Raw genomic sequence first — 26,334 nt, 5'->3', positions numbered from 1 at the left:
AGATGGTTCAAATTTGTAGTGCCCAAAATGTCAATTTGGACATGTGACTACTCCCCGTTTTCCCTAAAATCATTAATTTCTGACCGATTTGGTCCTAAAACTGTATGTCGGTAACCTTTTTGGGGGTAGTCACCTCAGGGAAATGGAGAAAGAGCCACTTTAACAGATCTTTAATTTGTCCCTTTTTAACAGAAACCCCACCCCCCATAAGGACACCCACAACCTGGAGAAAGACTCCCTTTTGTTCTGCGGTGAGAGACTTCTGACGAAGCTGCCTCTCCCGTCCCCCAGGAGTGCAACCTCTAGAACAAGGTCTGCTGCAACCAGGGGTAATTTAGGGGCCACGGACCTCTTGCAGGCTGACGTCTGGATTTTGTAATCTGAGGGTGGCAGCCCTGCTGGTCCTGTCCGTGAGGTCTGGCGGCAATCCCAGGCCCTATGTTGGGTGCCAAGTTGTCGCAGTGCCTCTTTGGTCTTCGGCCAGATCAGGTGCTCAGCACGGCTGACAGCAACAGCCACTCCCTATGACCACCGGTAGGCTGAGATGCACCAAACCAGTAAAGGACCTTAGGCGACGTTGACAAAGACGAGGGAGTTGTCCTTTTGGGGGTATCGCAGCTCCAAGTTTATTGGTAGTCCACAAGCCCAACCACAACCTGAATCGGGTATGCCCCAAAAGGCAACTGAGAACAGCTTGCAGGGGTATATAACAGGGGGTGGCAACACGCGGAGGGAACAATAGAGAACCAATAGGGAACCACCTGGGAGTGGTGAAGGGAATGACAATCAGGAGGGGTGTCCAATGAGGTGAGAAGGAGGGAGGGGTCCCTGGGGATCAGCCCATCACCCAAGGCCTTAGCTGGAAGGTTCTGGAAAGGAGGGAGAGGCCTTAGGGTGACAGACAAGCCCCAGGGTGGGGTCAGGGAAATGACTCAGCATAAAGTTACATAACATGGGAGGGGAAAGGGAAGACTGACAGGTGGAGGGGGAGGAGGAGAAGGAGGGATGGACCATTTAACATAAAGAGGGGAAGAGGGAGCAACCATAACATGGGGGGAACTTAAAACATATCCCAACACTACAGCATTGTTATTAACGTTTGCATTGACTGTCTTGTATATGCTTATTTGAATTTAGAAATCAGGGCATTGTGGAAAATTTATATTATACAATATAAATTATATTGAAAACCAAAAGATTTAACTTACATAAGAAGACAAATACCCAACGGATTGACAGCTAAAACCCACAGCCTTAAACAGAAAACATACAAACTCTTTTAATATTTATTTTGCGAAATATCAAGCCTATTTTGCTACTCATACCAGGACAGAACTCTCACTCCTTGCCCTCCTTCCTTGTTCTCTTCACAACTTTCTAGGCACCACACAGGGATGTGTGGTGAGGCTTTCTTTTTTCACATCACAGGGATGTGATGTGAGGCTTTCTACCCCTCACACCAGGGATACTTTGGGCAGAATTGTACTTGCTGCTGCACGGCATAGTTTGTGTTTTAAATGTGGGGATTTTACCATCTGAAATTCACATTCTTCACTTTGTTATCAGGTAAAGTCAGAAACCACTGCATCAGGTTTTCTTGGAACTGGTGCAAATGCAAAAAAAGTTAACTACCGCTGATCCCCAGAAGGAAAAGACAGCAGGAAAAATTCAATTCAAATAACCCAAAAAATGTTCACAGTGAGCAGGGAGAAGATAAGGAATGGGTGAATTTCTGATCCACACTATTGCGTGAAGCTTGCATCTAAAATGATAACAAAAGATGAAGTGTTATTAGATTAGATTATAAGTGGGAGATTAGTTTAAAAATTGTGAGAACTGGCCAGCTGTGAAGCTTAGCAGATAGTATCAGGATGGAGAGAGATTGTTCTTGGAGATTAGCAGTGCTGTATTTTGGATCCAATCTTGCTCCATTGATATTGGTGGCCTTGTCAGGAAACACTCTTTTAGGACTCTGCAAAGAATCACAGAATCAAAGAATATCATGAGAAGAAAGGGATGCATACAAATACATTGAGTCCAACTCCCTGTGGTTAAGAATTTTCATTCTTAGTAAGAAGCAGTGTGTGCTTATACTTGCAGAATGTGTGGAAGGATTCTTGTGTGTGGTATTGAACAGCTTGTCTATGGGATCTGGCTGAAGAAAGTAGTTTTGTGACTTCACATCTCTAGTCCTCAGTGTAAACAAACAGCTGGAATAATTAGCTGGTATCACAAATGAACAACATCCTGTCTAGGACTGAAAAGGCATATGCTAAGACTAAGAGTCAGACCACTGTAGGTCAGGAAATGGAACATCTGAAAGGACAGTTGCAGTATTTTTCTGGTTTAAGTGCCTTGAAAGAGTATGGAAGTGTGTTGGCTTCATACTACAGTGCCCCGGTCATCCAGCAAGAACTAACGTGAGCAATGTAATTTGGAAATCTGCAGAGACCACGACCATATGAGGGTGAGTGTATGCATGCTTACACTTGCAAGTAGTTTTAATTAATAAAATGCCAGAGGAACTCTTTACCTTGTAATGACTCATATAATCAAAGTACAATAAATATTAACAATTAGAACTGTTGCCATCAGTTCATGTACTCTTAAAGGCACTGGGCAACAAGTGTGATAACTTTGCTGCATTGATATATTCATTAATCCCTGACAGCAACAAGGAAGATCAAGATGTTTTGTGGTGTGAACTGGATATCTTCAAAGACCTAATTAATAGGAAAGGAATAATACCTGAGGCTACGAGGGAAACTTATGTCCTTAATAACAAGGTCTTTTTCAAGGTCTTTTTCTTTTCAAACACAGAAATAGGTTAGGAAAAAACTTAGTTCACCCAAATTAATCATGTGACATGATGGAGTCAGAAACATAATGTATTATGTAAACTGAAACGCTGTTGTAGACTGTTTCAGAGTACCTATTTCCAGTTAGAGATAAAACAGATTAGTGCTGTTGCTGTATCCCTTATTTTCACAGGAAAAAGAATAACAAGGACTGGATAAAATTTAGATATTGAGAAGGCTGGCAAAGATACCAAAGGAAATTAAGAAGCTGTACTATACAGGCACGATTTTGGTTTTTTCGTCTGGCCACATGATGACTGCAAAGAAAACTATTTTTCTTTAAATTAAAAGACCAACAGACAGGGAAGTGTACAGGCCACAAACATGTTCAGGGACAGAAAAACGAATTGTTGACTTTGCAGGTAAAATCTGATCAGTGGATGAGTCAAGAGGGGCTGGTGCTCTGCACCTCAGAATGCTTTTACCTGACCAGTACCCCATCAAACAGCCTGGAATGAAAAGGCAGGGCTACAGAAAACGCTGGGGGGTTTTGGCTTCCACAGACCGGCCAAAGCAGCACCCCCGGAGCAGGGAGCTGGCCCTGCCCAGCCCAAGGAGAAGAAGCAGCGCTCGTGGCGGGCTGGGGTCGCCCTGCACTGGGCGGCCCCCGGCAGAGAGGGCAGCCGCCCCGGGCTGGCGACACCGCCCGCTCGCTCCCGGTGGTCCCACCGCGATCCCGGCGCCGGACAGTGCCATGATCCGGCAGCAGCTCCGAGCCTCAGCCGCCCCGACCCCGCTCCAAGCCCCAGCGGGGTCCCGCCCCGGCTGTGCCTCCGCGGGCGGTGGGTGCGGGGCCGGCAGGGCCGCCGCCCCGGCTTTGCGCTGCCGATCGCACTTTGCAGGCGCGGCGGGACTGGGAATCCCGGGCGCCCGAGGCAGCCTCGCCTCCTCGTCCTCCTCCTTCCCCACCTCCTTCGGAGCGGGGCGCATGATGGCGGCAGCCACCGTAGCGGAGGTGAACAGCACCGGCAGCAGCAGCGCTGATACCTCCAGCACGGGCGAGGAGGAGAGAATGAGGCGCCTCTTCCAGACCTGCGACGGCGATGGGGACGGCTTCATCAGCAGGTAGCGACAGCGGGAGGCGGCTCTTTGCTGGTACGGAGCCGTCCCGTCCTTCCTCTCGCCCCGCGTTCCCCGGCGCTCGACTTATGGGCGAGTTGGAGCAGCGGTGGGAGCTCCGCGGCTCCCGCCGGCACCGGAGCCAGGGGCTCCAGCGGGGCCTCGGCACCGAGAGCTTCCCGGGATAGCGGGCGAACACTGCCCGCAGCACTTCCACCTCTGCCGGGGCGGAAAGGTGACGCTCCGAGCCTGGATTTTATCACCTCGTGCCCTGGGCAGGTGGTTTTTGCAAGTCAACACACAGAAAGCCGGTCGTGGGTAATCTAGGAGAAAACTCATACTGTTCTCCTGGATCCTATGATTTTGTTTTGTCAGTACGGTTTAATCAATATTGTTGTTACACAATTTCGTTTAAATTCCTCTGCTGGTCCTCAGAGAGTTAGAGGAGTGTCACGCAGGCTGATGGATTGTGGTCGTTCATTTGCAATAGATACTTGGAAATAAGCCATAGTGCAATGTTTATGTGTCTGGAAGCACTAGCAGTGTGTTTTAGTCAGGAGTTGGTTTTGTGGCAGTGGTATTTCTGAGCTCTCACACCGTAATTTAAAAAATACTGAACATCAAAAGGCGGGATTTGCCAGAGGTCGTGGAAACTTGCATTTCAAAATGAAAACTTATGCTATTGTTTGCAATTAGTACGTGTCTCTAGAGAACTGGGACAGTAAGGGAATTTCTTAAGTTTGCCATTTAACCTGTAACCTGAGAATATGACCCAAAGAAAGGCTAAGTAAACTTGATTTCCCACTGCCATCTCTTTGGAGCCAGAAAGTTGTTGAAAATCTGTAACAACTTTAAAAATAAAGTTCAAGGGTGTGATATTTCTTATCTAAACAGCTCCCTGAACACTTTTTTTCCCCTCTCAGTCTAATGATTATTTTGACAGTTACGGTTTTGAAATGCAAAACCAGCGCTGCAAATTTTTCCTTGTGTAGTCCTTTTGTTGTATTTTTGTTAAGGTTTAATAAACCTTTTAAATTTTCAAAGTAAACAGTTGTTTTTCACACTTTGAAAATGTGTACTTTTCAACCAGTGTGCTAAGACTGCTTCTCTTTCCATTTGCTTATGGTCTTCACGGAATTTATTCTGATGTCTGAAAGCTTGCGATGTTCATGTAAAATGTACACTGTCTCCTCAGAGCACACTTGCTCTTCTGTACTGTCATGTCTTTCTGGAATGTAAACTCTCTGTGTATTTATAATCTAAAGACCTTACTCGGGGAATATTAATGTTTTAGTGTTTCGTACAGACAGTTGAGAGATGTTACCATGACGGAAACTACTCATTTCTGATTGACTAATCCACATTCCCTAAGTTTTGTCCCAAATTTGTATTCTGTTTTCTTCAAAGTGAGTGTTTCAGAATGTTGCATGAACTAGAGTGTTGAAAACACCAGGATATGTCTGAGTAGAGACATTGAATTTCATGACAAAATGGCAATAAAGCCCAGGGCCTGGGTGGTGTTGAAAATTCTTCAGGAGATGGTGGGTTCATTGTTGAAGGTTGCTAATACTTGGGTTCAGAAGGGAGTTGTGCATTAAAGGCAGAACTGGCGTGGCCTTTATCAGAGAACATGGTGTTATAAATTACTGTCTTTCTTTACATCTCTGTATGTGTGACAAAGTAGTGAAGGAATATTTAAGAAATCATCTTTGACATTACTTCATTAGGTAGCCTGGGTGATGAGTTGTATAATGCCTTTCTTGCTGTCTGTAGTTACTCAGTTTTGCTTCTACTCTGTTTTTTGGCCGTGGATTATGCAGGAGGAGACTTGTCCAGTTGGATTTGGATGTCTTTATAGTATGTCCCACCATAGTATTATAGACAACTCTGTCAGGTTTATGGACTACTCACAGTGTCCCTGTTCAAAGTATAGCAGGTGTGGGTTTGTTGTGTAGAGCACTAGTGTTTAGGTTATTGCATCCTTTTTAATGTAGTCAATTAAAAGAAAGGCAAAAAAGTTATGGCTGCTTTTACACTAAATTTCATCTTGCCATTTTTTTTTTTGCATACTGTTTGTCTGGCTTCTGTGTTTGTTTCTTTCTAGAGTTTTGTTTTGTTTTGTTTTGTTTCATATGGGCCAGTTTCTTGGTTTTCCTGTTCTTCTTGCCCTGCTTCTTTGGACTTCTCTTTGCTCATCCTCGTGGCAAACAGTTTTTTTGTCTTTCTTGCAGCCCCAGTGGAGAGTGGAGGCTGAATTCTGCACCTCACAATATCTTTCACAGCACATTAAACATGACAATAAATGCCCAGGCATCTGTATAAAGAGCTGAAAACACAGAAGCTAGCACTTCAAAATCATCTCCTTCCTTGTGTATTAGACTAGACTTGGCTGTGATCTATAACCTATTATTAGCATGAGCTTCTTTTTAAACACTAGTTTATTTTCAATGCAATGGAACTGAAATTTGCTGTTTTGCAGGTGCTACTGGGTATAAATTTTATCTTTGAAAATTAGTATTCCTTCTACTTGCAGGCTTGAAGCTTGGTCAGTCATTTCTTTGCCTAGCACATGCAGCAGTTTGTTTATAAGGTGTCTTTTTTTTCCAGCTCCAGAGCTGCTAAGGAAAAGAAGATCTTTATACTTGTAGCAAAGGCAGGCATTTTGTGTATATTTATGTAGTTCATATTGCATGGGGGAAAGAGATGTTTGCATTCCTAATGAAATAACATGTTATCTCAGCTGTGGAAATCCTTTGTTTGTCGTGCATCAAACTGTAATAAACCTCTTTAAATAGTAGCAGGGAAGTAGAGGCACAGATGGAGAAGAGGAACATGTCCTGGGATACTGATTAATTTTCAGGCTCTCACCTGAGATATTGATTAAATTTCAGACTTTAAATAGGATGATATCAAAGCAATAGAACATAATTAAGGATGTGCCATTTGTGGTTATAATCCATAAGACACTGAGCTATGGGATTTGAAATGCTAAACCAGTGTCTCTGAGCCTTGCATTGACATGTGCATATTGAAATTTTGCAGCATCTAGCTAGAGAAAAAGACTGAGAAAATAACAGAGTTTTAACTTGTTGGCTTTTACTGAAATGGCTTTTGATTCTTTTGGGGTTAATATTTGTTACTTAATTGTTTTAACATCTTGCAATTTTTTGGCATTCTTATGATATTTCTGCAACAAGAGGTGATTTCACAAAAACGGACTAACCAACCGAAAAGTACCACCCCCCAACTCAGTTGCAAAGCACTCTGCAATTAAGGCTGGATTCTTAATGCTTGAGATCAGCTGGATGAGCATTGCTGAGAGCAAAGGCAGCCTTAAACATTGTTTACAGCAGAACTTTAGTTTTGCAATTGTAGCTGGATTGTGTTGCTATTAACAAAAGACTGTTAACTGAAAAAAAAAAAACCAGTAATTGCTCTCCTTTGTTTTATTCTGTTTGCTTTGAAAAGTTTCAGAATCTGATGTTCCAGTTATAAACATTTTCAATTTCAGAGGGTTGGTGAATTGTTGAGGACATGTGTGCTTTTCCCTTTTTTTCTTTTTGATGCTTTCTGCATATATAGCCTTGAATGGTGGGTTTCTATGGGTGACAGACTAGATTAATGTCTTCTTCAGAAACTTAATTGCCTTGTAGCTTTATTATATGTGGATTGTATTGAAATTCCATTTAGCACACAAAGAATTTCATCTTCACTGCACAAGTCACTAAATGGGTTTTGGATTACTCAGTTGTAACACTGCAAAATGTAAAGATAACTTTGAATCTGCAGGAAATACTTTTGCTTTAAAAAATGAGATTATGAGCTGTGTAAATAATGGGTGAAGAAAAAATTAATTTCATTATTAAGCTACACATATGTTAGATTTCCAATTTTAACTTTTAAGCATGGATAAATAATTTTACAATAATGAAGAAAAAACTTAAAGCTAGTGTTTAGTTCGCTAGAACTTTGTCATTATATTAACAATAATGGAATTAAGTTTTCTTGGTAGAGTTTTTTCGAAATGGTGTTGTCTATGTGCACAATTTTATTTTTTTTTTACAATGGTCAATGTCTTACTGAAAGTCTTGGTAAAAGCAGAGTACCACTACATAGAGTAAGATGTTAAAAACCCAGTAAACCTATTAACTTTGTAATGAGCCTGTTAAAAGGACATGCTGAATGTGGCTTCTCCAGCCCTGCACAGAAGCAGTTAAAAGGAACTAGCTGGATTTGATTTGTTACCTGAGTGGTTTCAGTGGTACATGGCTTTGGGAGCTTAAAACTTTTGCAAGTACAGGCTGGTCCTTCCGTTTTAAATAGGTTGTCACAGTAGGAGGACATTCACTGCTTTCTTGCTGAGTGTATTTTGCCACCTCTGCCTCCCCCTCCATTTTTTCTACATCTAGTGGCTGTGTGCTGTTAGAGGAGAAAACCCAGTATTTTCAAGAAAAAGAAGTATTAATCTATTCATTGTCTTTTTAAGGGAGGGGATCTCTGTTACTCTCTGTTGCCACTTCATGTAACTTGTATTTCAAGTGTTTGATTTTGCTAATGTGCTTCTACTTCTATACTTAACATTTAAAGAGATACCTATTGAAGCACTTAAGGACGGATAAAATGAAGTAGCAAAATCAGTGTGGGTTGTCTGTGACTAGTCAGCTTACCACTGTTGGTAAAACACATGTTTAATCCATAAGATGACCATTTATGAAGTTATGTGAACATGGTCAATCAGAATCTCTGAAAACTTACTTTGGGCATAAGTTAATATTCTGCATCTAATCTCCACAGGTTATTTCGTGCTGGTTGAAAGTAGCATCAGAGACATGCTGTTGTGAGTGCTCAAATGTCAGCAGGCTAGGCAGTGATAAAGCTATTTATCCTACGAGCAAGAGTTTTGTAAAATGTCAACTCTAACAGAACAGGTGAAAAAAAAAAAAAAAACCTGCCTTTGAAGTCTTGTGAGAGAAGTAATATTTAATTCTGCTAGTTTTGCAGATATTGGGATTTCAATTTTCAAAATAAGTTTGATCCCAGTACTGTACAGTCCTAAGTCTGGCCTCAATCCAGCTGTCTTAACAAGGAGACATCATTTAGAAGCAGTTTGCAAAATGTCAGTAAGACTGGGACAAAGCTTTGCTTAGTCTTTGCCTTCAGTCTGGCTCTTCATATAGCTGGGCTCTTCTTGCCAAAAAAGTTAAGACCTCAATACAGGATTTTATTCTTACTTGAGATCTGGAGTATTTGCTCTGTGTTTTCTTTAAACAAGCTCAGTTTTAGAAATTCCAGGGAGGAAAAGTCCCAGATCTCCAAAACTCCCAAGCCACCCCCCCAAACCTTGGTAAAATGTACTTTGTCCTTGCACTGCTGCTTTAGTTTGTCTTGAAAACAGTTTCAGCTCCCAGATTCTGTTCCTAGGCTTAATTTTAGTCTTCATCCATCTCCATTAGGAGGCTGTCACAGGGTTTGGAATCCATGTAACTGAAGGATCACTTTTATATGGACACAGCACAATACTTACTGTATGGTAGATGTATGCTGAGTAAAACGGTGACTGGAAGCACTGTGCTGTTTTTCACATGATTGTAGTCTGTTTTTTCTGTTTCTCCTGGGACTTGCCTTAGTCAATGATGCCAGAGTTGTATAGAATTTTGTGGGGTTTTTAGTCCAACTTTGTCTTCCCCAGCTCCTCTTGGAGCATCATAACCAAAAAAGGAATAAGTTACGGGGAAAGCCTGGAGGGTGGATGTGTATGAGAAACCAGAGAGACATACTTAGTTTAGGATGAAGAAAAAGGTATTCCCTTTGTTACAAATATTGTGTCTAGAAAATACACCAAGAATCAACATTCATTAAGGGATTATGTATTTCAAAGTCTGTATTTCTTACAACTGATACACAGTCAAAGGAATGTATTCAAACTTGAATTGCCTGAACATAATCTATTTTTTAAGTGGTTAGCATTTCAGTTCTTATGTAAACATCAGACACCTGAAGGGTGTTTTAGCTGGAGCTGTTAACATTTTAAAGTTAGTGGAGTTACTTGGTGTGTTTTATACATTGCTTTTTTCCTCTCCTCACTGGCATTAGTAGTGTGGTAAAAGGGACTAAAGTATTTCTCAGGCTTGTTGTTACATGGTATTACTGTATTTTCTTTCTTAGGACCTTGTTGTCCAGATAGGTTGTACTGCGGAAAAACTGACCAAACAGTAATTCACTTGAAAATAAAAATGTCAAATTTTTTGATCCTGTTGAAAGTTTACATCCAGCTGGCTTCTAAGCAATGAAGTCATTTGTTATATTTATTAATTTTGTTGGTTTTATTTATTTTTTAATTGAGATTGTTGAAAATACCACACTAGTTGGGTTATTACTGTAAGAGAAGTTAATCACTCTGTAAAGTCAGTAATTTTGAAGGCAGTCATTTCCCTTTTGTGACGAAAAAAAAAAAGTAACTCTTAAACTGGGATTTTTTTGGTTGTTTTTTTTTTTTTTGTGTTTTCTTGGTTTTCTTGTTGCAATTCTGAAAGATCAACTTCACAAAAATACTCTTTCTTCCCAAGGGTGATAGGGAGCTCAAGCCCTCATAAGATGCTTTAGTGCTTGGTCTTTCTAGCAACTCCATAGCCCTGGGTTTGTAACATAGGAACCATTGGTGGTTGTAATAGCAGTACGACGGGCACTATGGTTCTGTTTAGCTCATATGTGAGTGCATCTTCCATTACAGCAGACAAGTCAGTTAGCACCCTCCTTAATCACAGTCAGTTAGCTCATGTTCCTAGGGAGCAACTTTCTGTATGTTTTTAGAATTAATTTGCCAAGACCTATAGTTTGAAATTCATGGATGTGTTGACTGGTTGACAGTGTTGGGAGGCTCTTGAATGAGAAAAGCATTCTTCCAGTTAACTCCTTTGTATTTATTGTTTGAGGGTGCCATGTGCAAGTCCTTTGCTGGTAGTTGTGGATGGATTCTAAAATTATTTTTAAATCCTCTTTGTCTCTGATTGCTGGGGTAGGCTAGATGTTACCTGACATTGACTGAAGCAGCAGGTCGTACATGTTTTGACTGGGAGTAAGGAACCTCACAAAATACTTGGGCACCTGGCCTTTCTTGCAAATATACACCCCTAATCTGTGCACCTGCACTCTTTACATAATGAACTGTGAATTACTAGTGGAGGGTTTAATGATTTTTTAAAGTCAGCCTGTTCTGCCAGATGATTATCTGCTGGTCCTGAAGTTTCATTCTGTCTGCACAAGAATTTGTTCAGAGTCACCTTAGCTGTACACTAGTTTGGTAAGAAATATTTCTTTGCTCCTTGGCCAGTTTATAGTTGTGACCTTGTTATCTGGGTGTGTGACTTTTAATGTTGGCGCAAGAAGGTGGAGGGGGGTAAGAAATTCAATTGGGGGTAGTTGTGATCCCTCTGGTTATGTCATCTTGATTTTTAAAACATGCTTCAATCCAAATGATCTGAACTAAGAAATCTCACTAAAAGTTAATTCATTTTCAGAAGTGTAAAAGGACAACAGAGATTTTACTGAGACTCTGGTGTCTCAGTTCGTAGATGAAAGGCATTAACAAGGCTTGTGTTGTGCCAAATTGAGTGTTGTCCAAAGGATGGGCTTTAAATGGCATCTGAAGGAAGAGTTATGCTTTGGATACATGGCTTTTCAAATCTACTTTTTTTTTTTTTTTTTTTTTTACTCTGAATGTTCACATGCATATTTTAGAACAAAGAGTAGAATTTTAGAATAAATATGTGGAATTCATCCCAGTACAGCAAGTTTTGCATTAATTGACCTGTGTTAATGTCACCATAATGCTAAATTGTAATCAGCACATTTAATGTTTCCTTTCTTCTGAAGAGTTTTTCTACAGCAGTACATTTTAATATTTGACAGAAAAGAACAATATTTATATAGTATTAGTGATTATTCTATGAAATCCCTCATGTAATTTTTGAGGGTAAGCCAGGTAGCGGAGACCAGACCATCTCTGAATGAGAACTGTGCTCCTGATAGCTTCTAACCATGTTCAATTCTAAATTGAATTGTTACTGTGTATTAGATGTATATTTGAAACCAGTGAACAGCACAAAAGAAAGTGTAGAATGACAGAGATTCTATTGACAACTCTGCTTTTCCTTTGACAGACGGACCTTTGTTTGCCTTCTCCAGAGATAAGACCCTTAGCCGAAAAGAGGACACCCTGTCCTTGCAGGGTGAGAGCTGCAGTTTTATCAATCCAGAGCAGGTGATCAGAGCACAAAGTTTAAGATATTTCTAGTAAGTAGAATAGGCATTTCTTGTGTCATCTGTAAAATACATTTCTGTTCTGAGAGGTGCATACTGCAGGCTGGCTGTCTTGTCCATATCTAGTGTGAAGTGGGGGAGAGACACACACGGACACGCTGAGGTAGGGAGGTGGGAAGGGAACCATCCCCTGCTTCCTCAGAGGAAGGGGTGGTGGTGTAGGCAGCATGCTTAGAATAGTATTGTGAGAAGCAGCCAAGGCAGGACAGAGTTGCTAAGCAGAAGCTCAGGTGGTTGAATTTTGAATAAAGCATACAGAGTTTTGGGGCTGGCTGATTGTTAACCCTATCTTTTTCCTGATGATGCTCAATGTTGTAGATCTGGATAAAGTTGCAGGTAGTTGTGAGCAGGCACTGGAATATGCAGAAATTGAAACTAGCAGGGAATTTCAAGTGTAAAGTTGTTCCACAGTTTTGAAAAAGTGACAGAAGAAAATAGAGAAAGAGTGTGCAAGAGAGGCAGTCAGTGAGCTGCTGATGATGCTAAGACATGTGAGATTTTTGGTTTTGTTTTGCTTTCTACATTTAAAATAATACATGTAGTAAGATTGTTCCTACAAATAGGACTGGTAACAAATACCTTTGATGGAGAGGGAAGAAATAAGTTGGAGAGTGCTTGGATTTCTTTTAATTAGTTGTATTTGGAGATTTTGATATAATAATCCTAAAGACAAGCTCAGAATTATTTCCATTCTTTTCCCCTGAGCTCTTCTAAAAGATAGAAGAACAGAAAATGGGGAAATATAAAATATGCTGCTTTTCTTTAAAAGTGTGTTGAGATGGTTGTCAGTCGACAGATAACTTGCTGAATATGGATTTGTTAAGAAAAAGTTAGGTTGAACTAATCTAGATCACTAGATCTAGTGTCAGCAGTTTGTGGTGGGAGTGAAACAAGAGATGCCCTTTATCTTGTCTATTTTAAGGCTTTTGATGTTGTTTTATGACACTCGTAGGCAAGCTATGGATCTAGAGAGAGAGAGACTGAGAGATTTCAGTTTGTTCAGGTTTTTTTTCCAAGCTATACTTGGAGCTCATTAGACACCTGTGCTTTGTTTGACAAATAAAATACTGTATCAAATTGAAATCACAAGGATGGCCTGGACTAGATCAGCATTATTAAGGATTAATGATCTGCATGACATGATAATGGGTAAACATTCTTAAATCTGAGATGGCATCAAGCTAAGGAAAATCAGAGGCCTGCTGTGGGATAAGAGTAACAGTTGGTGCTGACAGATGAAGCTGTTGCTTGAAAAAAATCAAGTGACATAAAGTAGGGATAAGCAGACATTAGCACATTTGGTGGTACACATACAGGATGTGTGCTTGATGAAAAACTTTAGGAGATTTATAGTGGTTCTCAAGTTAAATTTGAATTAACAGAATTGTGCTGTTACAGAACAGGACTTCTGCTTTTACCTTCTAGTCTCTTTTCACTGTATGCTTTAAGCTGGTGTCCAGTTCTGTGTGCTGTCATTCATTCAGCTGGTGGATCATTTAGAGAAAGACAAGAGCAGCTTATGATGATTTGAGATACAAAAAATGGGGTTCTTTACTCAAAAGAAGGTGGAACATCTAATTATGGGCTTTAAATATGTAAAGACTGTTTTTATTACCCAATGTAATGGCAGAAAACAGTGTGTTAACTTCTTTTTCAAGTAGCAATCTGAATTGTATCTGGGAAAATTGAAATTAGGAAACTTGAGGAAGAGAGCAGTGAAGTGCTAGGACAGAGCACACGTGAAGGTTGTGGCATTCTTAAAAAGCAGCTTAGACACCTATCCATGACACTGTTTTGAGTCTGATATGTTTTTCAACACTGGTAAGACTTACTTGACTGTCTTCCTCTGTTTAAGAGTTTTTCTGCTGAATTACACAATTTGTCTCGTGCTTATAATCAGACAAATGTACAAGATCCCATATAGTGCCATATCGACTTCCATTATACAGAACTCAGTGGTTACAGAGTAAATATCTGTGAAAAATGCATATTTTATGACTGGCTCTTCGCAAATATTAAATTGAACACTATACTAATGTATTATGGAGGGTTATTTTGTAATACTGTATTAAACCTTTTAAAGTAGTGTATTAAATACAGTTTTAAGTTACAACATAATGTTAAAATAGAAACTATGCGATGTAAGGTATTTTTTACTAGCTCAAGAAAGGGATAAGATAATCAAGAAACTCTTTGCACAGAGATAACAGCAACACGAAACCTGAAGAGTTATAGCCTCCTTATCAGAAAAGAGAAACATTTTTCCACCTTCTCTCCATCTTTATGGAACCACCAGGACTAAGGGGAAGAAGTTGACAAAAACAAGAAAAATTCTTAATTTGCAAGGAATTTATGCATCATGTATGAGATATTTGAGTATGCAACAGGCTATGGCTTTTAAGGGTTATTTCTTTGTTCACAAGGCCTGGTTTTGGCAGCTTAGTGCCCAAAAACATCCAGACATCCGTAATTCTTTGCTTTTTATTGTCTCGTAGTGTCTTAATCCTCGTTGTCCAAATTTTTATTACTCTAATTTTATTACTATTTTTTATTACTATTTTATTGCTAATAAATTTTAAAGATTTTAAAAAACAAGTGATTGGTGTTTTTCACAATATCCCCTTGTGGGACTGCAGTTTGGTCTAGAGACCTTTTTTCCCCTGTTTCTTTCAACTTTATTTTTATAAATAAAATTGGCTTTTGTAGGTGGGGTTATAAATTGTTAATGGTGTCATGTTGTTATGAATTGTTGATTCATTGTAATGAATTGTTATGTCTAATTAATGCAGTAAGTTACGGAGTTAAATGTACTGTGGTATGAATGCGTGCCCACTCGCGTGGGGTGGTGAGAACCCAGTGAGTTCAGTGGATGGACCTTTCCAGAAGGTTACCTCATGGCCCGATGACAGCAGCCTGGACTGTACTTGGAAAACTTCTGTACTTGGAAAACGAGCCAGCCAGGGAAATCGAAGCATCCCAAAATGATTGATCAGGAATGCGCCACAAATTGGACCAACCAGTGACCGCAGAAAGGACTTGTCAATGAGAGGATCAAGAGCGCACCAATCTGTCAGCTTTGAGAGACTTTAAAATCCCCCAGGTGACCCGCACCTGGGTCTGCGGAGCCAGTGCCCAAGGAAACACGCTGTGTTACATACATCTCATACTTGTGTCTCTGACTTGCTGCCCAGGTTTACCCTGGGCTCTCCTCTTCAGTTGTTTTGATTTTTAATAAACAGGCCGGAGCTTTTTAAAAGATCCTAGCCTCATTTCACCTGTTGTTAATATTTATGTTTATACTGTGGTTTAATCCCTTCGTAAATGGGGACAAATATAGAAAAAAAGTTCCATAAAACTATCAAATGTCAGTCTTTTACGTCTTCCTAAGTTTTCATGTAGCATGAAAAAACCCATCTGTATGAATTCCCTTCCTGATCACAATGAGATGTTAAAACTGAAGCTTCAGTGTGTGTTTTCAGATCCCAGTATCAGCAGTATTACTGCTCAGCATTTTAACAAGCATGTCCAGCTGATGTGCCTGTTCTCCATCCCATCCTGCCTTACATTATTCATGCCTTGCCAAACACATCAGCTTCACTGAAATGGTTCATTTGCAACTACTGCCCGGTGTTGACAATGTATTTGATACACAGAAAACAGGGACCATTGGGACAGACATAAGGAAATGGAGCTTTACATTAAAAGTGAACAAAATGGGTGTTACTACATATCTTATACTTTTGTTTTAAAAAGGGTTGCTTAATACTACTACATAATCTGGCACTAGGAAGTAAACCCAACAAAAATATTCTTGCAACAAAATGCATTTTGTTTATCAATGCAGAGGGTATTCCAAATGTACATGTAAAAATTGTTTACACATCAGTTTATCAGTTGTTTCATGTATGAATAGAAGTGATGGTCATGAATGCAGTCTGTTAAGCTGAGATGGGAACTTAAGACCTTTTTTCCTAATAATAACTTTCAGGCAGATGTATTGTTGCAGGAAACTTGTGGTTCTTCATTTTTTGCCCTTTTGTAAGGACATCCAGGTTGCAGCAGGTAGAAATTCCAGCAATTCTGAAGCTGTCCTCATTCCTTCAGATGCTGTAACTTCAGTCCTGCCTTATCACTTCCTTTAAAAGATAATATGTGAATGCTGACTTCGTCTTATCAGGATGATCCGTACCTGATAAAATAGTAGCTTCTATATTGTTAAACCAACAAAATTGGTAATAACTGAGGAAATTGGAGAGCAAATATAACCTCTTAAAGTATTTCTGTGTGAAAAGGTCTGTGGAGATGTAATTGTTCAGATAATGACAAAGGTAATGAAATCTGTTTCCGAGTCTAAATTCATTAGATGAAACAATTTTTTTTTTGTGGTTGTTGCTGGTTCTTGAATAAATAATTTTTTCAAGAAAACTTACTAAGTAGGAACTGCTGAGAGTGTTTGTCCTCTTTCCTAGTCTATCTGCTGCCTAGTTCCATCTGCTAGCGAACTTCTTGAACAGTTTTCTCCTCTTACATAAAGTCAAAACATGTAGCAGGCCTTGGGTGGATCACAAAACTACAAAAATTCTCCATCCAGCACCCCCTGTAGGTGAAGACATTGTTTTTATTCATGTTTTGCTGACACATTATCTTTTAGTCTGGTAACCTTCTGAAGTGCTCTCTGTAGTTGGGTGCTAACCTAGAGATTTTTTTTTTTTTTTTGCCAAAGATTATAGTGTTATAGAGGGCTTCTGTGATACACGCTTACTGTGGTTTCTGCATTCTTGGCATTTCAGATGACTTTGGAATTATTGTGCATTACCTCTGTTCATCCAGATTAAGAAATAAGTATTTTGATTCAGCCTGCCTCGTGATGCTTGGAACCTCTTACCTTATAATTTCTTTAACCATCTAAAACTCTGTTAGAAGTTTATTCAGAACAGAAGATGTCATTCTATGAATTTTTTGCATGACTTCTGACTGCAGACGAGCACAGTTCTGGGATTGCTGCCAGAATTGTTTTCCTGCAGTTGCTCATAGAAATGTCAAAGCTGGAGAGCTGATGTGATTCTGTGGTTTAAGCAGTGAGGGGCTTGACTTGGCTGTGAAAGTCAGAGCAAATGGAGCAGTGAGTCCAGGATGCTCTGGAGATTGGTGGCTGCACCAGGCACCTAAACTAAACAGCCTCCTACCAAGAACAGAAGTGATTTGGAGTAATTTTAGTGCATCTTTAGATCAGCAACTTTTATTGCCTCTGAGTGCTCTGATAGCCAGTCCTATTTAGATTAGTAATTTCAAAATTCATGTTTCAAATAGATTACTGTTTATCTACAGTATTGGTCTAGAAGTGACTCATGACACAACTGCCTGGAACAGGTTTTCCTACACTATGTATTTACTCCTATTTACCTCTAGAGAGCTTGGCTGCGTTTATAATTTTGACTTCACCTCTTCAAAGGTATTTGTGTGCCTAGATTGCAGGTTGAATTAGCAAAGATTAAATGTTTCCTGGCAAAATTATGATACCTTTTTACTATCTGAAATTTTAAATAGTTTTAAGAAAATATATGGTTTCTCATTGGTGTTACATAGTGGAACAATCTTTGCAAGATTTCCTTTATAAATCAGTTTGCGTTTGTGTAACACCTTTAGATTGTAGGGAACCAGAACTGGGTTTGGACATGTCTCTGTGGGCTGCAGTGTAATAGAAGCTTTACAATTGTCATGAGCAGGGCGGTGTAAGTTGTGCTACCAGTGCTGCAGCCTCCTTCTGCCCCAGTATAGCAGATTAATTCCTCTGGAGCCAGGGCAACAGACCTGTGTCGTGGAATTCCCTGGCAAAATCACCCTGCACTGCTTGTCCTGTTACTCACTTCAAAATTAGCACACCTCTGCAGAGGTTAATGCTCAAGCTGAGCATCTAAGCCTCAATCTGAGGCTACATCTGATCTGTTCCAAGAGAACAGATATAGACATATCTGAATTGTATCTGTTACTCCCCATGTAAAAATTTAAATATGCTGTCATCCTTGTTTTTCTTTGCAACACCCCGTGAGATTGTATTTGTGTTGTTTTAATTTTTAAAAACAAGGAACTGAGCCATGGAGATTATTTATTAATTGATCAGATTCAAATCTAAGAGCAAAACTCTGAGCAAAAATTGAACTGCAAGTAAGTATAGCTTGTGTTTGGCCTGTGTGATTAATTCTTCTGTAATAAAGTTATTTCTTGTTATTTTTGTTGGGGTTTTGTTTGTTTGTTTTTAAACTACATGGTCATGTTATCATTATTATTGTCATTATTATCATAATTCTCATCATCATTACTATTACTTTTGTTACTATGATCGTTATTATCCAATTTTATTGTAAACAACTCTGTCAAGAATTCTGTTGCTGCAGCTCTGGAATTTCTGCATAGAAGAGACTTTCAGACCTCCACCCAATGTACAACTTCTTTCTGTAGAATAGAATGCGCCTTGATTCTGATAATAATTTACTTCATGGAAGCTCTTCATGCAAGAACTTTGAGTATTTCAATGTATCATGCTTTCACAGAAACCTTCTGAACTATGCCCTGATACTAGTAATTAAATCTGCTAATAATTTACATCATAGTAATATTACAGAATTCCTTTGCCTTCCATCTACTGAAAGACTTTGTACAACACAGAAATAAGCTATATGCTTTTAAGCTTCTTAAAAGGGCCATAACATAGAAACACACTCATGCTATTTGTGGTATAAATTGGTATGGTAGTGCTGTGCAATCCAAAAAGTGTTTAAGAAGAGGATGGCAGGAAAGAAGCAGTGAAATGTGAGAGTAGCAAAGTAGTGGTAGTTTCCTAAAAAATATTTTTTATAATTGGAGAGAATAGGGCGCCCAGCGGATTTGGTAGCGTAGAGCAGCTGTTGCTTCAGATCTGGCTGAATTGGTTTGCCAACATTTTATTTAGAATGTGATTATTTGTCATTTGATAAATATGCATCTGTCATCATTCAGATGCTGGAGAAATTGTTTTAAGATTTTGTTTCCTTCAGGAGTTGGCTTATTAGTTTTAAATACCTGTGCATTAATGCATATCCAGATCAGACAGGGCTAGTATTCCTTTTCTTCTAAACTAAGTTGTTGTTTTTTTGTTTTCTCTACTCACACTTTTCCAATCTTCCCCCACCCCTATTTTCCCTCTAAAAATATCTTTAGGAATGACTTGCTGATGGTGTGCCGCCAGCTGAATATGGAGGCGTCTGTTGCAGAGATCATGCACCAGCTGGGAGCAGATGAAAATGGAAAAATTTCCTTCCAGGATTTTAGTCAGTGTCACATGGAACTGGTACAGGAAATCAAGAAGGAGGAAGTGGAGCTTTCTGTGAAATCGGATGACTCTTGTAAAAAGAAAAAGTTAAGAGATAGAGTAGCTTCCTGGCCAACTAGCAGCAATAACAGTTTAGGTAGGTATGACTTAAATATCCTGTGGGTGTAATTTGACAAGGGTAGACTGTAGGGTGTTTGTTACTGATTTCACTGGCATTAGGGTTGCCCCTAAAGGGCTTTGTGAATCTGCCTTCGCATAATTTCATCATATGCTAGAGTGCTGTTGTAACGAAAGCAGACTTGCCAGCAGAATGTAAACTAGAATGTGTGCACAGCATACTCTTCTGAAAATGCAAATTGCACAACAGAACAGACTTCCTTGGAGTATCATTGAGCCCAGTCCTTGATAGCACTGTGACCAATCAGCATTAGGACAGAAATGTTAACACCTGCACAATGCTTCCTTTCACCCTGTAAAAAATGAAAGAGACTAAAGGACAGATTCTGGGGTCAAAAATGGCAAACTGTGGTGTTTTTGTGGAAAAAGATGAGGATGCTGCCCATTCCCCACCTCCCTTTAGTAGGTGTGTGCTGGCTAAGATTTAGTTGGAGCTATGTCTCCTCAGCCTTTTCTTTGGGTTATATGAGCCTACGTGTTGTAAAACTTTTTAAACTGCAAATCCTCCATTGTTCTTCCCAGTAGTTTTTCTTTGAAGTGTCTTAAATTAATTTGGGAATATTTTTTACTGTCAGATGTGCTTCATACATCTTTTGGAGAGTTGTGTTATTCTGTCGGAACCCAAAATGTCCCTCAGACATTTTTAGAGGTTCCAGGCCTTGGTCAGAAGCATTTTAGACCCTGGCAAGCAGCTGAAAACAGCTGTGATTTTGAGTTTGAACCATGGAATGAATTACCAACTTTGAGGGTGGAACAAGCAGTCACAGAATGTTAGATGGTATAGTAAAAGTAGTCACAAATTAGAGGGTAAAATTTTTTAGTGTTGTACAGGGGGGTTTTAGTGCCTGTACAGGGGGGTTTTCACTTTGTACAGGGGGGTCAGGAGTTCTAAGATGGAGGAAAGTGGTCCTTATCTTATTCTTCCTCCTTCTTCTTCCTTACCTCCATGTTCTTGGTGATGTTGGCATTCACAGATTGGTTTAGAGTAGAAAAGCACATTGTAACGTAGATAGTAGGTATTGGGGAAAATCTATAAACATATAGTACGTAATATATCATATAAAAGATAGTAGCAGCTTTGGGCGGGGAGAGAGACGACGAAGACACCGGACAGTGAGGGTGTCAGGAGAGTGTGTACCTCTGCCTGGGCCGCAGATCAAAGCAGCCGCAGCGCAGGACAATCTTTTAGATAGCTAACAATAAACTACCTTGAGACCGGACAACAAGAGGCTGTGGAGTTTTTCTTTGGAAGCACGGGTTGGAGGAGAGACTTTACCACCACACGAGAGCCCCAAATCAATCCCGGGGTTCTCACATTATTCCAGCTTCTCATGTTATGTCAGGGTTATATCAAGGTCATGTTACTGATTTGTTGCCGGGTATAATGTTTAACATCCGATTTATTTATTTATTTGAAGGTAGTTGATGCAACATGAGATTTCTGTTTTAGCAGCGAGGATGCAAAGCATACTGAAAACACGATACAGACACAAATCACATGTAACAGAGGAGAGCAATTGCAGGGTACAGCTCAGTCACAATACCACTGAGGCTGAGCTGTGTATACTGGCTTGGCTAACTCAGGGAGACATTCACGTTCTTACTGAACTCAGGGAGAAATACAGCACCAGTTGATTCTCTCAGCTCTTTATAGTTTATCTAAAGCAAAACCCACCTTCAAGTCCTCTTGGTGTTGAGATCAAGCCAGCTTTTTTGCAACAGCTGTGATCAGTCCTAGCACACACCCTGAGCTTCATGGACACATCACCCTAGCCCATCTTATCCTGCTCCCATAGCAGGACTTTACGGATTAGTCACACCTGTATTTATCTCATCAGTAGTCAGCTTCATAGAAAGTAAAACTGGGCACGTGTTGATTTTGATGGTTTAGTCTGTCTAGCCATTTACTTATTTATTAGCTTTGTAGGTATGGGATTAGCATATTCTGTCTTACAGTCACTTTGTGCATGTTTTTGGCTAGTTATCTCAGAAATTCAAATTTTCCTTGTTTACTTTGTATTCTTGGTGATCTCCTTATCTTTTTGCTTTTTAGATGGACTGTACCACTCCCTTATCATCCTAACATCTCATGTTCCTTGGCTTTTCATTTTGGCTTCTCAGCAGAGCAAATCTGTTTCATAGCTCTGTTTGTCTTCCATCTCATATTTTGTAGCTTCATGGTCATATTTTATTATAGAGGTAGTTTGTTGTTAGCATTTCTTCTGTTTGTGCTTCTTTCATATACATTCTTGAATTGAAAAACTGTAGTTCCTGTGCCCATTTCTCACATCACTTTCTGTATTGAAATTTTCGTAAGCTCAATTGATTTCCAGCCTGTGAATCTCTTTCTGGAGCTGTCAGACAATATTTCAAACTCAAAATTGTGCCTTTTTTTTTTTGCTTTAAGGTATTGTGTGTTGCCTTGCTGATACAATTATGTTCCATTGCCTGCTTTTTTGGTGCTGACACAATTACTTTTTCTGCAAAACAGAGTGGTTGTTCTGCCCTCAGATGGCTATACAAAGTTTCCCTGTTTGCTAACCAGATTTCTGGGGTTTGAAATCTTCTTTCTTAGACAAACCAGCCAAGTAATTATGGTTTGTAATAATCAGAGGTGAAAGACAGAAACTTGATAAGAGAAAGGCCAACATAATAGTCTCAAAATTTATCCCACAAAGAAATCTTACTAATTTCTGTCAAAAAGTTTTCATAGATGAACTTCCAAATTTATTGGTGTATAAAATTAAATCCCAACTACTTTTCCCCCCCCCTACACCCCAGTTTCTGTTAGTTTTACAAGAATAATTTAATGCATTGTTTAAGTTGGTGAGTGAACTCATTTTTCTTTTTTTTTCCCAAAAGTTAAATCCAGAAGACATTTGTATTTCCTGCCTTGATATATTTTGCTCTGCTGAGCAAGTGGGTCTATCTTACCGCACTGTACTTCTAAAACTATGGGGAATTATGCAATTTGTCCTTGTCCTGCCTTAACTCTTACACGAATTCTTAGAGAACATACAGAGATGCTCCCCCACAAAAAAAGGATGGGAGGAAATACTAAAGATGAGCATTTAGGATGCAACTGGTTTTTATTTGGTTGTAAATGAAAATCATTGTGGCAGCCCTGTTCAGAATGTTCTACACAGCTTTCTTTTCAAAGAGTCAAGGAAACAGCACTGCAATATATTTCTACGATATAAACCCAGCCTGTGGCATGAATATAATGACAACTGAGGAATTACACTTGCAGTCAAGCTTGAATTATGATCTGCGCCTTTATATGCCTTTCTGATGTTTCTGTGCCTTTCATATCTTTGAGGGCTCATTTATATACTCATTAGTGATCAAAGAATAGATTATGTTATTATTGAGTCTTTGCTGTTACTTTCTAAGCATTGCTTGAGACAAGAGACATAATGTACAAATTCAAACATGAGCTTGGTGGATGTTCTTTTTTTATGTTACCTTTTCTTTTTTCTGGTCAAAACACTTTTAATTAAACTTTATTTTCAAAGCTAGTTTACAGGCCTTTTTTCCAAGACTAATTTCTACATAGGTTATATGACCTGCTGATAATATTTAAAGCTGGTATAATGTATTGATGTGGGGTACATAAATGACAGAATTTCAAAATTCATTTGACTGGTGTTGAGTAACAGGGGTCCAGCTGATCTGAAACAATGGGATCGAGCCTCTGACATGAGTGTTTTTACACTGCAAGTTTGTGTGTAATTGTACAGAGATTACCAGTCAGGCAATATTTTGTTGTTGGCACAGTTGGAACAGTTGGAACATTTCATTTTCTTGGAACTGTTCCAAATTCCTAAAAAAAAAGGCAAAACCTTTTATCTAAATATAACATTACCATTGCTGTTTATAAATTTTGCTTTTCATTATGGAGAAGATAACTTGAAAAAAAGTTGCAAGAGGTAATTGCATCTAATTAACTATTGAACTTCGTCTCACCCATATTTTTTATCATTGATAAGGTTATTCAAATAATTTTGCCCAACTTTGCCCAACAAATGTTCATGCCATGTTTCCAGGTGGGATGCAGAAGTGACGAAATTGGTTGACTCTTTTAATCAAGGTTCACGACTCAGGTTTATTAATACTTACTCATGTGTGTGCTCAGTAAGCCAAAACTGTATCCATGTCTACCATCCTGGTGAGCAAATGAGCATATGGATTTAAAAGTTTCATGTTTTATTCAAGTGCACAAAAAAGGAAGTTTTCTAAGTTACTAGAATTAGGCTTTTTGATGTTTATAATTAGCAATTCAAAGCTGTTACACTGTGTTGTTCTTATCCTACACTATTAATGTCAGCAGGAGCTTTAACAATAATTTGCAAGTAATGACCAGTTATTTTTCTATGAGTGAAATGGAATGTAAACTCTGTTAACATTCTTGCATTTTAAAATACAGTTGAAAAAATTAATAAAATAACTTTTGACAGTGTTGCTGGACTCTTGCAGTCACCAAATGTGACCTGACTCTTTATTATATAATTTCAGTAGGAAATGCAGGAAGAATGTCAGTTACTGATCAAATCTGTGGATTGATCTGTCCAGCTATGGAGCATGAGAGCTATAATGGGTACAGTAAATCTGTGTGAATAATGTAGTGAGTGATGGAGGTGGATTGCTTGGCACATGAAAACTTTAACACAGCAGAACTACATCTCTAATATTTAAAGGAGGGAGTTACCTGAACAGTTGTGGCTTCTGATAGCTTTTTCAATGTTGTATAGCTTTGTATATCTTTTATAGAAGCTAGCATTAGAATTATTTCTATTATGCATTTTATAGATTTGTCTAGTTCTTTGCAAGGAGCAAATTGCTATTTTTTCCCCTTGATAAAAAATAGCCTATTTCTAGCACCCATTGACTTGGATGGACGAGAAATGGCACTATTTATTAGTAAATTCCTGTAACTGCATGTATTTATTGATCTGATTTCATATTCTAGATAAACAGTGAGGAATACAAGAGTCCTTTACCAATTTTTGTTTCTAAGTTAGTATTTAATAATTGATTCATAGCCAATTCCCCTTTCTTTACTGAAAATAAATCCCCTGAAAACTTGCTATGATAATTTATTTGCATAGTGGATCAACCATGAGAAATAATCAAAGGAATGGTATAGATTCAGCCTTAAATTAAGCTTATAGGTAAACAGGAGAGGCAGTCCAGTGGGGCTGAAAATCATTATTTTTGCTTTACGTTAATTCCATGTTTGATCTTACTGCAAATAAATTGCTCTTCATAAAATGAGGCAGTGATTACATTTATTTATGCTGTATTTAATTAAAAACTACAGAGCTTATATGGACTCAGAGACATGCTGCATATTTTCTTGAGATTTATGAGCAAAGTTTCACCCTTAGATATGTTTAACTAGAAAAGCTTTGAGTTTCTGCTAGGCCAAATTTAATTACATACAAACTCCTGTTAACTGTAAGTGGTTTAGTTTATTACATTTAAATAATATTTTGATAGCACTGTCTTTGTTCAAAGCAGCAGAATATAGGTAATTTTTCTTTAATAAACAGAGAATTTAAATTCTGTGAGCATCCTTACAAATGAACATGAATTTCTGGAGGTTTACAATTGACATCTGATGACTCTTACTAAAATCATAACAAATAGTATGCATTAAACACCAGTGAATCTATACAGGATAGAAGTGTCTAATAGAAAAACAAACTTGGTTGAAGCTTTCTTCTGGTTTGAATATTTTAAAATGTAAGAACAGCTAATCTGCGTAAGACCAGACTTTATTCTCAAATGTTTATTCTGTCCCTTAGCATGGTGAGAAGAAAATTATTAGGGAAGGTAGTAGGAACTGAGTGCCCATGTAACAATGCTTGCATATTAAATTTCAGCTCAGGGACTTTGAATTAGAGATAGTTGCACTTGTTCACTCACACATGGCTTCCCTCCTTCTAACCCTGTCTTGCAGGACTGAGCCTCTGAGCACCTGCAAGTCTTCAGTGTTCACCATGGTCTGCCACCAGGACTAGCACATCTTGCCCTTCAATTGTACGAGGAACAAACTCTTCTTGCTGTCCTGAGGTTTCCTTCCTTCCATGTGTTTGCAGGGGTTTCTCTCTCTTCCCCCCCACCCCCGCAGTGTATCTAGTCAAGGTTGAGCATGGCATTCAGCTGTGTTACCTTCCTCAGTAGAGGCACTAACAGAGTGCCTTCCATAAAAGTTACAGGAATTCAGTGTATTTTACACCAAATGCCCTTGAAATAACCAAATACCTTAAAATAGGGAGAGGAAAGGGGAAGGACAGACAGCTGAGTGGGTAGAAATGAGGGAAACAGAAAGCTGCTGTTCCTGAGAGCTGCTGCTACCTAGAGTTGATGGAAGGGCTGGTCCAGACCAGCTCTGCAGAGCACTACAGGTCAGGCTTGTGTCAGGGCACTGCTATCTGTGCCTCCTGGTCAACTCCAGGGTTACACACCTAGCTGTGGTTTGGGTTTGCCATATGGTTTGGAACTGGATTACAAGGTCACTTCCTGAGTTTTGTCCCAGTTTATGCTTTCCATGCAAACTGTGATCAGCTTGAGAAGCTGAAAGGCTGCTGGGGTTTTCATAGAAGGCAT

General features: G+C 39.2%; 1 protein-coding gene across 1 annotated transcript in view; it reads left to right on the top strand.

Moving 5' to 3' along the window:
* The first annotated feature begins 3,537 nt into the window (after positions 1-3,537).
* The window catches only part of MCC (MCC regulator of WNT signaling pathway), a 182,665-nt gene continuing 159,868 nt past the window's right edge, over positions 3,538-26,334 (top strand). Inside the window, exons 1-2 of the mRNA XM_072922223.1 lie at positions 3,538-3,923; positions 19,434-19,681. Of these exons, the coding sequence (XP_072778324.1) occupies positions 3,553-3,923; positions 19,434-19,681 (619 nt within the window). The 5' untranslated portion in view covers positions 3,538-3,552. The remainder of the gene's footprint in view (positions 3,924-19,433; positions 19,682-26,334) is intronic.

The sequence above is a fragment of the Taeniopygia guttata genome, chromosome Z (genome assembly GCF_048771995.1).
Source record: "Taeniopygia guttata chromosome Z, bTaeGut7.mat, whole genome shotgun sequence".
NCBI classification, from domain to species: domain Eukaryota; kingdom Metazoa; phylum Chordata; class Aves; order Passeriformes; family Estrildidae; genus Taeniopygia; species Taeniopygia guttata.
The sequence above is the reverse complement of the archived record's forward strand: the minus strand, read 5'-3'. Positions and strand labels throughout refer to the sequence as shown.